At 52.1% G+C, this 13,311-nt stretch overlaps 1 protein-coding gene across 1 annotated transcript; it reads right to left on the minus strand.

Moving 5' to 3' along the window:
* Positions 1–1,378: 1,378 nt before the first annotated feature.
* On the minus strand, positions 1,379–2,017 carry LOC128967491 (olfactory receptor 14J1-like; the record flags this gene model as incomplete). Its single annotated transcript, XM_054381633.1, has 1 exon — positions 1,379–2,017. A coding segment is annotated over exon 1 (639 nt), but the record flags the coding sequence as incomplete, so codon positions are not given.
* Positions 2,018–13,311: the final 11,294 nt, after the last annotated feature.

Raw genomic sequence — 13,311 nt, forward strand, 5'->3', positions numbered from 1 at the left:
GATGGGGTCTGATGTGCAGTTTGTGCTGTTATGGACACAGTCACTCATGGAAGGGGACCAGGGGATCTACTCAGTACTGAATTGAGACCCAGTCTGTACTGGGAGGGGATCAGTGGAACCAGTTCATACTGGGACAAGGCCAGGGCTGTCTTTGTAGATGTTAATGGGACCCACTTGCTCTGGGACAAGGCCCAGGTGATACTGGAATGGGCTCAGGGTATGTAGTTTGCACTCTGAGCAGACCCAACCTGTACTGGGAGGAGAGCAGGGGATGCATTTTGCACTGGAAATTGCCCAGTCTGTACTGGGAGGAGTTAAAGAGCACCAACTTGTAGAGGGAGGAGTGCCCAGTGTGAACTGGGATGGCATTGGGTGCTCTGCTTGAACTGTAACAGGGCCCAGTCTGTACTGGAATGGGATCAGGATTTGCAATGGATGTGCTTTGTACGGGAGTGGGACCCAGACTGTACTGGGAGAGGATAAGGGAATCCAGTTTACACTGGGACAAGCCCTAAGGTCTTGGAGGTGTTAAAGGGTCCCTGTTTGGACTGGGACAGGGCCCAGACTGTACTGGGAGGGCATCAGGTGTCCAGTTTGTACTGGAATGCTTGCAGTCAGTATTAGGAGGGGGGGCAAGGGAACGGATTGGTACTGGAATGGGACCCAGAAGGTAGTGAGAGAGGGCAAGATGATGCAGTTTGTTCTGGGAGGTGGCCACAGCTGCACTGGGAGCAGCTCAGGCTGTGCAGTTTTTGCTGGGAAGGGGCACAGCCTGTACTGGGAGGGTGCTCATGTTATTGGCTTTGCACTTGGGAGGGATTCATTTGATCCTGAGACCTATCTGGGGTTTGCAGTTTGTCCTGGGATAGGTCTAAGACTGGGATGGGATCAGGAGAAAGAGTTTGTGTTGGGACAAGGCCAGGTGTGTATGTGAAGGGCTTAAAGGGACCCAGTTTGGACTGAGCTGGGACCCAGACCCTAGTGGGATGGGATTAGGGTGTGCAGTTTGTACTGGGATGAGGCCACTCTGTAGTGGGAGGGGTCAGGGTATGAAATATGTCCTGGGATGGATGGAGTTGGTAGAGAGAGAGTCAGAGGATCAGTTTGTAATGACATGAGGAACACTTTGTACAAACAGGAAAAGACAGACAGCTCCTCATGTCTGCAGTCTCTGGATCACACCAGACAGGACAACACTGAACAAGAAATGGTTTGTAAAAAGTCATTTGTGTGGGAACAACATTCTCACAAGGGTAACACAAGCAGCAGCAGCCACAACTGGAGCAGGCAGGCTGGGCCTGCACTGAGTGACATCAGAACTGCTCTGCAGGAGAAGACAAACAGTTTATTGCTTCTGAAAGCAGCCAGGGATCAGTTTGCTCAGGGCAGCCTTCAGCTCCTGGTTCCTCAGGCTGTAGATGAGAGGGTTCACTGCTCGAGGCACCACTGAGTGCAGAACTGCCAACAAGAGATCCAGGGATGGAGAGGAGATGGAGGAGGGCTTCAGGTGGGCAAAGATGCCAGTGGTGACAAACAGGGAGAGCACAGCCAGGTGAGGCAGGCAGGTGGCAAAGGCTTTGTGACGTCCCTGCTGAGAGGGGATCCTCAGCACTACCCTGAAGATCTGCACATAGGACACCACAATGAACACAAAACAGACAAATGCTAAACAGGCAGTGACCACAAGAAGCCAAAGTTCCCTGAGGTTGGATGTGGAGCAGGAGAGCTTGAGAATCCCAGAGGCCCAGGCAGCTGCTGCCATGTGGACACAAACTCTGCTGCTCGGGAGGGTCTCATAGTGCAGGGGTCTGCAGATGGCAACGTAGCGATCGTAGGACATGGTGGTGAGGAGAAAATACTCTGCAGCAAGCAGGAATGCTAAAAAGAAGAACTGGACAACACATCCTGCACAGGAGATATCCCTGGTGTCCCTCAGGGAATTGGACATGGACTTAGGCATAGTGGTGGAGATGGCACCGAGGTCAAGGAGGGCGAATTTGAGGAGGGAGAAGTACATGGGGGTGTGGAGGTGGTGGTCAGAGGCTATGGTGCTGATGATGAGGCCATTGCCCAGCAGGGCAGCCAGGTAGATGGCCAGGAAGAGGCAGAAGTGCAAGAGCTGCAGCTGCCTTGTGCCTGCCAATGACAGCAGGAGGAAGTGGGGGATGGAGCTGCTGTTGGCCATCTGCTGCCTCTGCCCATGCAGACCTGTGCAAGGAGGAAAAGGCAGGGACAAGTTAGGGAACACTTCTCTCTGCACACCAAGATTGCAGTGCTCACAGAACACCTCCTCCCTGAGCTGCAGCACCAATGGATCAGCTCATTCCCCACCACCCCCAACCTCTGGCATCTTCAGCACAGATTCCAAGGCAGCTTGGACACTCAGTTTCCATGCAAACAGCTCTGGGGCAGCACTTGCAGAGTCAGAGTCAGAACACAAAGTGACCACATGCCAACAGCAATGCCCCAGAGCAAGAGTCCTGTGGATGGCTGGAGAATGAGGGAAGAGCAGTGCAGTGCTGCAGAGACAATGAAGGGAAGAGAGAAAGGCAGAGGGGCTTGGGCTGAAGCCTTCTCCTTGCCCAGCTCTGCTCTCTGCAGCTCCCAGGATGGCACTGAAGAGCTTTTGTCAGCCTTTTGTGTGCACACTGCAGGAGCCTTCAGCTGAATGTCAGCTGCCAAGGTGGTGACTGATGCCCTGGAGCCCATAGCTTTGAGGGCACTGCCTGTGCTGGGGAGAAGAGGAGAGCAAAAGGTTGCATTGGGAAGTGTCTGCAGTGCAGAGAATGGCACAGAGGTGCCTGATCCCCCTTGGCAGGGCATCTCTGGCAGTAGATCCCTCTCCCCCCCTGCCCAAATCTCTTCTGCCTACAACTGTCCCTTCCAGGAGCTGCTTCTTTGTGCCCAGCTCTCCTCCCTGTCCCTGCTGACAGAGCCCATCCCAACTGCCACATGCTCAGCTGTGCCCTCCAGAGCCCTGCCAGCATCAGGACACTGCCCAGGGGCAGCTCTGGCTGTCCTGGAGCTGAGGAGAAGCTCAGACAAGAATTAATGAGAGCTTTGGTCTGAGAATCGTCTGCAGAGCAGAGAAATAAACTCTAGTCTCACAGTGCCCACCCAGCACATCAAGGTGATTAAAATTCAAACCAAGACTCCTTCCCTTCCAGGAAAATGCTGCCTTGATGTTCTTCTGGAAAGCCTCCTCAGAAATGCTCAGGGGGGAGCTAGAACTGTGAGCAGCTCTGCCCAATGCAGCTCCCTCTGCACAGCACAAGGAACATGCCCTGCCCTGCCCTGCCCTGCCTTGCCCTGCCCTGCCAGGGCTGTCTCCTGCCACTCACATCTTCTCCCCACCATGGTAGTGTCTGGAGCTCCCTGGGCAGGCTGAGAGCTGAGGCTGGCAGGCTGCAGAGTCCCTGCCCCAGCACACAGCCCCTGGGCTGCAGGGACCCTGCTCTGAAGGACAGCCCTGCCCAACCCTGCCTGCACCCCAGGGCTCCACAGCTCTTCACAATGGCCTGAGAAGAGCCTCTGGACAGGAAGTTTTCCTTACAGCCCCAATCAGCTGTGGCTGTGCCAGCTTTAGGAGATGCCTCCAGAACCTGCACCTGCCCTGCCCTGCAGCTACAGACTCACCATGTCAGTGACTGCAGTGACTTCTCCTCTGAGTTCTCAGTCATCCTCCTGGTCACCTTGAAGCTCTCTCTGCCTTCTTCATCTCCATGAGATCTCCTAGCAGTGCCCTCAACCCTGCTGTGTTGTGCAGAGGAGCTGCTCCTGGCCAGAGCTCTCTCTTTTCTCTGCTGCCTGCTTGCCAGCAGCTTCCTCCACCCATGGAGCTCAGCCCAGCTGAGCAGCAGAGGACCAACCCAAAGGCATTTAATGATCCCTCTGGTGGCTTTGGTGCCATGTAAACATCAGAGACTGAGAGGAAGATGATGAAACCTCTCAAGAAGTCAAATTTAGATTCAGACTCTGAAGTTTCTTGTGGTGTTGCTGGGTCCCAGTGAGGACATTACTGGGAAAGTGTCTCCAGGCTGGGCTTAGAGCAGAGAACTGAAGGCAGTGATGAGAGGTCAGGACAAGCAGAGGAATTTGGCTCTGATTCTGCATAAACCTGGAGGTGTTTCATTAATCCAAAGGGTCAAACCCTGAGCCCTGGCCCCTGTCCCCTGGACAGGCAGATCCTGTCCCTCAGGATCTCCTCAGGGCTCAACCTGGAGCAGTGGGATGTGGAGAGGACCAGTATCAAAGGCAGGACTATGGCACAAGCCCTGCCAGGCTCCTGAGGATGGACAAGGAGGCAATGAGGCCCCAGGGCTGGCAGCAGGAGTTGTCTCCTCAGAGGCATCAGTGGCACAGGCAGGAGCCACAACCAAAGGCATGAAGAACTTGGCTCTGCCAGGAGGCTTTCAGCTCTTGCACTGCCCTCTGGCATCTGCACCTCAGGCTGTCCTCTGCTGCTGCCTGCCCTGAGCCTCTTTCCCTGCAGGCTGGAGTCACCCCCCCAGCTGCCCCTCCTTGCTGCCACCTTCCTTTCCTGCTCTCTCTCCATCCTCCTTGGCTCTTCTTTCAAACACAATGCCTTGGGCTGACCCATGGTGCTGCTGGGTTACATCATGCCCCACAGCACTGCCCTGGCAGTGACATTTCTTTCTCCTCACGTCTGGTCTGGACTTCCCCAACCACACTTTGTGGCTTTATTTCTTTCTCATGCTGCTCTTCACTATGCAGAAAACTTCAACATGTCTCAAAGCACTTCTCAAGCACTCTCAGGCTACTCCTCAGCTGTCCTCAGTTTCCACATCACTGAGCCCAGGGCCTTCAGCCTCTGTCTCATGGTCACAGGTCAGAGGCCTCCAAACATCTGGTCAAGGGACAGTGGCTTTAAACTGAAAGAGGGGAGACTTAGATTGGATATAAGGAAGAAATCTTTTCTGATGAAGCTGACAGGACACTGGAACAGGTTGCCCAGAGAAGGAGATGCTGCTGCAAGTGTCCAGGGTTAGGAACTCTGAACAAACCCAACTAGTGGAAGATGTCCCTGCCCATGCTCAGGGGCTGCACTAGATGCTCTTTTAGGTCCCTTCCAACCCAAACCATTCCAGCATTCTTTGATTCTATCATCCCCAGCTCTTCTCCACAGCACTGCAGATCTCTACACACACCATGGGGGTGTTTGCATCTGAGCCAGCCCCCATCAAAAGAAAGAGTTGCCATTTGTAGGCCAGCAATGGCCATGGCTTGAGAGAAACAAGGCCAAAGCCAACTGCAGCTGAGAACAGTCAGCAGCAGTCAGTTCTGCTGAGGCAGGAGGAGAATTTGCCACAATTGGATGTTCTTTAGCAAAGCTTAACAGAGGTTTATCCAGGTTCAAGTTGATGGCCAAGTTTCCCTCTCTGACTGACTCCATGGGAGAATTAGACAAAGGGAAATCCATTTGGTGTAGGATGAGAATGAGTGTGAGAGGCAAATCCCCTTGGTGTTGGGCTGGAGTGATGGAAGAGAGAGACTGGGAAGGAAAGAGGGAAGGGAAGGCCTTCTGTTGAGTCACACCATTCAGAATGGACTCCCTCACTCTCTGAATAACTTGAGGGAGAAGCCTGGAGAGGTTAGAGGCAGTCCTAGCTACAGATTTGGCCCCTGGTTTATGACTGAGATTTTGGGTGCAGGGATTTCAGGGGCACTGCTTTCCCATGGCACTGTGGCTCCTGCAGAGCTTGAAGGCAGCAGCAGCAGTTTTCAATTCCTGAAACTGTTCAGGGGAATCCTAAGCTCAGGCTGTGGCTTTTCAGAGCAAGGCTTAACAAGTCAAACCCCAACAATTGGTTACAGTCACTGCAGAGATTTAGATCAGATTTACACAGAGGATGACCTGCAGTCCTCATCTTGAGGTCCATCAGCTCAGCAGATGTCAGGAGAGAGGTTGCCCTATGGCTTGAAGTTTGTTTTCCTCCTGTTGGCCTCAACCTTCTTTCTCCTGAGCTCTCTTCACAGCATTGCCCCAGGAAGATTGCTGCTTCTCTGCAAGGCCACAGCTCTGTGCTTCTAGCAGCTGTTCAGCAGACAATGGCACAGGTTCTGCTTTGCAGAGTGTTGGGATGCAAGCTGGTGCTGAGTGTGAGAGTTGTGTGGGGCTTGGGCTGGAGAGGGCCCTCCCAGGTGACTGACACAGCAGTTTAGCACCAGAAGAGCAAACAAGTGACCATGGGACAGGGGGGACACAGGGAACTGACCATGGGACAGGGGTGACACAGGAACTGACCATAGGACAGGGGTTATACAGGTGACTGATTGTGGGACTGGGGCTAACCGAAGTCAAATGTTCTGTGACCATGGCAACTGAATGAGGAACTGTGACCAGGTATAGGATTGGTAAAGGCACAAAACCTTAAGGGCAACAGGGAATTTAAGAGCTCCCCCATGGATCACAGCTTCCCCTCTGATCAAGGCCTTCTGGACCTGTGAGACATCCTCTGGAGCCACAGTGGGAACTCTCTCTGCTTTTGCTCTCCATTTTTTCCTTCTTTTCTCTATTTCTAACATTTCCCCCTGCATAGGTAACCATAATCCAATTCAGGAGCTTTTCCAAACCAACTGCTCAGTTTCTTCCTTGTTTCCTTTGGAGGATCCATGACAGAACCATCTCATCCAGTGTCATAAATACACTAGCCAAAAAATGTCTTTTAAAATTTTATTGGGAATAAAGGCAAACAAAGCAGTGTGCTGGACTGAGAAAAGGGACAAAATCACAGCAACAGAAATAGGTTATTTTCCTTCTTGTATAGCTATCTGAATTACATAAACAGGCTTATGTTAAAGAGAAGGCAAGGATATGACAATGAGTTCCCAGAATGTTCTGGGATGCTCGGGAGGAGGATGGGATCAAAGGACGAGGCAATCTTTCTGACAGAGTGCTGAAAAGCTTCCAACCTTAAACATGCACTGTTCCCAAGGTTTCTTATCTGAAATCCCCACATTCCAAGGCAGAGCCAGCACCACTTTTATCTTTGGTCTGTCTGGTTAGAAGTCAGTTCGAGCTGTTTGAAAACAGCTCTTTGCGATCTTTTAAAACAAGTTCCTTGAACTTCACTCCTAACTCACCTTTTGACACAAATCACATATTCTTATGAATATGAATAACAATATTAATAATAATATTCATAACAATGAGCAAGTTCTCCAAGCCAGCAATGGAATTCCAGACACAGAGGTGACAGAAAGCTGATAAAGATCAACTCTCCTCCAGCCTCCTGTTGAGCAGCATCAGGAGGCTTTGCCTGGCCTGGCATCCGTGCATGGTTTTGCAGAGGGGAAGGGTCTGATTGTATCTGCCACAGTTCACCCCATGACCACAGTCACAACTCAGCTGCTCTCCTTGGAGTGGTTGGTGCAGTCAACTCTTGCCTCCAGTGTTAAAAGGGGCTGCAGTCCCAGTGAGGTTTTGTGCTCCTTGTGGATTGTCGTTTCCAGGACCAAACACAGGAATAATTTTAACCTAGGACTTGGAGTACAATGCCCTTAATGAACTGCTGTAATACAAAGACAATGACCAGCACGGGCCGAAATAACAATGCACCCAAACCCCTCCAGCTCAGTCCTGGCAGAGCAACAGTTGCTGTGAGTCCTTTGCCTGAAGCAGTCTATGCTCAGGATGTGAGCACAGGATCAGTGGTGGTGGTCTCAATCTCCAGCCCATGATGCAAGTTTGTCACTCTTCAGAGTGAGTCTTCACTGCCCTAGGTTCTGGCTGTGTCACTGCCAATGAAACTTCAAGGAGGTCTCCTCTGTCCTGTAAGCAGACAAAGAACTGTGCACAGTGGAGCAAACAGAGCTTCACAGCTAGAAATCTGGCACTATCCACCCAACACTAATACAGGAGGATTTCCCATTCCCATCCAAGGAGTCCTGTGGTGTCTGATATGCTGGGCAGAGGCTTAAGTTGGGTGCTTGGCCTTAAGCCTTAGCCAACCTTGTGGATAAGCTGTAAGAATTGTTTCAAATGTTCCAAAGTGACCACCCTGGAGACTGACACTATGATGACATAGAGGTTGGTCTCCCCTGAGTGGCCTCTTTTCATGTGCAGCCTCTCAGCCAATCTTGATCAATCTTCCCCTTCATTGTTCACTACATGAATTTTTTGCTGTGTACTCTGCCTGCTGGTTCCATTTTGCAGCAGGAGTTCCATTCTTTGTGTGGCCTTTTACCCATCCTTCCTTTAGGGGTCTTGACCAGCCTATGTCTAATCATCATTGCCAGTCTCCAGCCACCCAGACTTTGGTGTAACCACTCTCCACAGATTAGATTCCCACTCACATAGCCATTCAGTGGCACCCTTGTGGGCTGCATAGGAATTGGTGTAAATGGCAGTAGTGCTGTTCTCTGCTTCCAGCATGAGTGCAACAGTTCTCCCACCTGTGCACTACCTTCACCTTCTGCTGTAACTGTTTTCCCAGTACCAGTCTCCAATGCTGCAGTTTTATATGGCCATTTGCAGCCCATACAGCAGGTGGATGTATCTGTGAACCACACTCCTGCATTTCAGTCACCTCAGGTGCTTCCATAGCTGGGGACAGTTTCTAGGGCAGACCTTACAGAAGTGTGTCTGCATTCACAGGCTGCTGTAGTTTGCTGTAGCTTTTAGTTGGACCCTCCTTCAGTTGCAATAACTGTGCAATTCCTTACAGGCATAACATTTTCATACTGTGGCTTTCTGGGCTACTCGCTCAGGGGGGAGGTGATCCCTTGAGGATTGAATTCAGCAGAGGAAAAGGGCCTGCACTATAATGTCTTGTGATGTGTGCAGCTTGTCTGCTTCCTTGACTGCCCTGGGAAGTGAGAGGAGTCCTTTTGCCCACTCTGAATGCCATTTTTCAGTTTCCTTGAAGGAAGTGGAGGAAAACAGTAAAGGTCTGGCTGGGCCTTCCACAGAAAGATGCATGCTTGGAGAATCTCCATTCTGCACTTAAGGCATCTTGTGAGTGTAGTGGTCCCAACCTCTGATAAGCCTTAAGCTCATCCTTTAAGACATTGAGACTCTCTGTATGCCATGGAGACCAATCCCATGCTCTGTGTTTCCTGAGCAAATTGTGAAAGGGATGAGCAGATTCCAGCAACCCAGTGTACCCAACAGCTGTTGTAATTCTTTCTTGCAGTTCAGCTTTTGCCCTTTTCCAACAGCTGACAGTGTATCATCAGGTCCTGCAACTGCACCAGCTACCCAGCAGGCTCCAAGAAATTTCATCTCTTGTCCTGGGCCTTGACATTTGGATAGTGGAATGCCTAACGCACTCTTGGTGAGCTCATAGGCAGGGAAGCTTCTTCTTCTCTCCCCACCCAGCCCCCTGGTGTGGGGGAGTCTTATGGGGGTCTGAATTGAAACTCCCACACCTCACCATACAGAGTGAGTCCCTCCCATCCTCTCTACTCAGTCCCCTGCTCTAACACAGTGGAGCTGAGCCCATTCCTCACTTCATCCCTTATAGCTCAGCCCCTCCCAAACCCACCTCTGACCCTGACTCTGCCCCCGTTGTGCATCCTAACCCCAGCCTTTACCCTTGGCATTGACCCTTTGACCTTAACCCCAGGCCTCATCCCAACCCCTACCCCTCACAGGTGGTTCTCACCTGAGACCTGCCCAGCACTCTCAGCAGGACATCTGAAGGAAAGAGACATTAACTTTCTCCCTAACTGTTAGAAACTTTCCCATTAGTTGAGTAGCTTTAGACATAAATAAATGAAACGCTGAGCTTGGCTGAGCAAAGCTCTGCAGGGCCTTCAAGGCAGCTCCCTGATGCTACCTTTCAGCTTCTGCATTGGCCACAACCAACCAGGGGCAGGCAGGTGCCAAGCCAGCTGCAAGGCTCTTCTTGCAGGGGCCAGCTGCAGCTGCTTAGGGACAGGGAGTGCCACAAGTCACTTGCCCATAGACTAAAGCAGGTTGTTGACAAGTGTGCCCATTGGCCAGATCCAGCCTCGAGAAATCTATAAGTATTTTTGCCTTTGTTTACAACTCGCTCTCTCCTTTTGCTTTCTCTGGCTTTGCTCAAGCTACATAAACTCGCAGCCGCTAAGTCTTCTCACTCCCACATGCAAGCATACCAGAGGCTTCTGCCACATAGAAAGAAGTCAGCTCCCCGAGCTTCTCGAGGAACCAGCATAGGAGATCTCTTTGCTGAAGCTACGACAGCCAGCGTCATACGCCCAATCGTGTCATCGAGAGGACTGAAACCCCGAGGGTAAGCTTTAGCCCAGAGGGGGACGGGGGAGAGACTATCCCAAGCCTGGCAGCTCAACATCTGTTGTAGCCATAAGCAGCTGACCAAGCAGCAACGCGCCCCGCGTGACCCCCGCTGTTTGTGGGAGATAAGCAGAGCTACCATTACGGCTACACGACCCTGTGTTGTCAGGGTATATTACCCGGGATTGGGAGAGAGAGAGAGAAAGGGAGAGACGTCCTCTCCTTTGAGTCAAGCCAAGGACTGCATTGTCACCTTAATGGGAAGCAGTCACTGAGAGATTCGGCATTGTCAGCTCCACTTCAAGCCAAGCGCCTCTTCCCCGAAGCCCATCTCCAGGATCGGAGACAGCCGACCCCGCCTACTGGGAACCATCACCCTGACCACAAGGGCCGAGCCCGAAGGACCCGGCCCTGCCACACAGGACCACTCCCTGTACCGGCCCTGCCGGGCCGATTCTGTTCAGGAAGCTGCACCAATCCTAGCTGCCCCTGGCTGCCGCAGTTGTGCCGTGGGACCACCCTGTCAAGGGAAGCCACTGATCAGTGGAAAGTTGCCCCTCCAGTGGCCACTGGAGGAGAAAGAAAACTTTGCCCCACCTGCGGGGCGGGAGGAGAAAGAAAGTCACTGCCCGGATTGACCAGCCCTGGGCAGACAGCCAGTGAGCAGCCAGAGTAACTCAGCAACTTGCCTCACTACAAACAAAGAAACAGTGTATCTGTTCACGTGTGCAACACTCAGTAACATTCATTTCAAAGCACCCGTGCCTAGCCATGTGATATTCCAGCTTGAATTGCCTTTTGATAACATTGTAAATTTCTCTGCATATAGGCCAAGCATCTTCTCGAGTCTCCATCTGGTGGACAAGCAGTGGAACTGCAGCCTTCATTCCCTTAATTGAAATTAATTCTGTAAATATTCTAATTGGGTCAAATTGTATCTACTAAACCAGTTATGGGATACATGTTCACAACTGTGCATTAGAATCTATCTATATAAAAGTGATTAACTGGTTATTAATAATTTTCAATAATCAATGAACATTAATTTTCATAATTCATACTTCATAACTCATAAATTATATTACCCATCCTATTCACAACAGAGGCCAAAAACACAGGAAGGAGGTTTGGGGCTGAGGTGACCAGGTGAGGACTGAGGGCTCAAAGCTGCCTTTCAGGGCTGATGCTCAGGACAAGGCTGAGGAGAGGCTTTGGTGTCCTGCTAAAGGTGCTCCGTAATGCTCCTGTGAGGACCACCTCTGAGAGGCAGGACTTGGCTTGGGGCTGGGCTGAGGGCTGGGGTTAAGGCCAAGGGTCAATGTCAAGGGTAAAGGCCTGGAGCAGGGTGAGCAATGATGACAAAGTCAGGGTCAGGGGTAGGATTGGGAGGGGCTGAGCTGGGAGGAATGAACTGAGGGTTGGGCTCAGCTCCTTTGGGTTAGACCAGGGGACTGGGCTCAGGGAAGGAACAGGGGGTAGGGGTAGGGCTATTGGGGGAGAGAGAGTGTGAAGGATCCCAGCTGTACTGGGAGGGGATCAGGGGATGGAGTTTAGTACTGTAAGGGGGCCCAGTCCCAGAGATCCTGAGGCACAGCTGAGCTGCCCATGGCATTGCCACCCATCTCCTCCTGGGGTCCATCACCTACTCAGTCACAGGTCACCTCCTGCTGCTCTTCCAAGGTCATGAGGCTGCTCTGGGAGCTCCCAGCCCATGCCCTGTTCCAGGGGCCAAGCAGAGTCCCTCAAAGGTAGGAGGGGATGGAGGTGAGTGGTCAGAGCACAAGAAGAAGGTTTGGGTCTGAGGTGTCCAGGGGAGGGCTGAGGACTCAGAGCTGCCTTTCAGGTCTGGTTCTCAGACCTAGGCTGAGGAGAGGCTTTGGTGTCCTGCTAATGGTGCTGGGCAGGGTTCAGGTGAGGGCCAGCTCTGAGGGGCAGGGCTTGGGTTGGGGCTGGGCTGAGGGCTGGGGTTAAAGCCAAGGGGTCAGTGATGAGGGTAAAGGCTGGGTCCAGGGTGAGCAGTGGAGGCAAAGTCAGGGGCAGGAGTGGGTTTGGGATGGGCTGAGAAGGAAGAGGTGAGCTGAGGGATGGGCTCAGCTCCTTTGGGTGAGAGCAAGGGCCTGGAGGCAGGGCAGGAACAGGGGTAACGGTGAGGCTTGGGGCCACTGGCCAGAAAGAGTGTGAGGGGAGCAGGATGTAGTGGAGGGGATCAGGGGATGTAGTTTGTAATGGGATGGGGTCAAGTGTGTATGGGGAAGGTGTCTGAGAATGCAGTTTGCATTGGGAGAGAGGCCAGGCTGTGCTGAGAGAGGTTAAAGCAATCCAGTTTATGCTGGGAAGGGACTCAATCTGTACTGGGAGGAGGCAAATGAAAGGAGTTTGTGCTGGGACAAGTCCCATTATCTCCTGGGAGGAGATCAGAGGATGAGGTTTGCACTGGGACAAAGCCTAGGCTGTTCTGGGGCAGGACTGGGGCATTCAGATTGTATTGGGAGTGGGGGCAGTCTTTGCTGGGAGAGGCCTTGGGATCAGGGTTTACTGTGAGGTGTCAGAGACTGCAATAGGAAGCCCCAAGTGATGCTGTCAGGACTGGGAGGAAGCCCATTCTGTACTGGGAGTGGGCTCCAACATCAATCAGTAGTGGTACTGAGCCAAATCCAGCCTGGGAGGGGGAAAAGCAAACCAGTTTCTACTGGCACATGGCCCAGTCTAGACTAGGAGGGGGTAAGGAAATCTGAGTTGCACTGCAAAAGGTTCCAGACTGAAGTGGGATGGTGCCAATGGATGCAGTTAGTCCTGGGAAGGAGTACAGACTGCACTGGGAGGAGGTCACAGTGTCCATTATCCATCTGGAGGTGTCAGTCAGTACTGGGAGAGTGAAGGGGATCCAGTTCACATTAGCACAGGCCTAAGGTCTACTTGGAGGGGTTAAAGGGCTTGGACTGGGTCAGGAACCAGTCTAAAGTGGGAGGGCAAGATGGTGCCCTGTATGTACTGGAATGGTTGCAGTCAGTACTAAGAGGGTGGCAGAGGATGCATTTTGTGCTGGGATGGGACCAACAGTGTGGTGGGAG

The sequence above is a fragment of the Indicator indicator genome, chromosome 6 (genome assembly GCF_027791375.1).
Source record: "Indicator indicator isolate 239-I01 chromosome 6, UM_Iind_1.1, whole genome shotgun sequence".
Taxonomy (NCBI): domain Eukaryota; kingdom Metazoa; phylum Chordata; class Aves; order Piciformes; family Indicatoridae; genus Indicator; species Indicator indicator.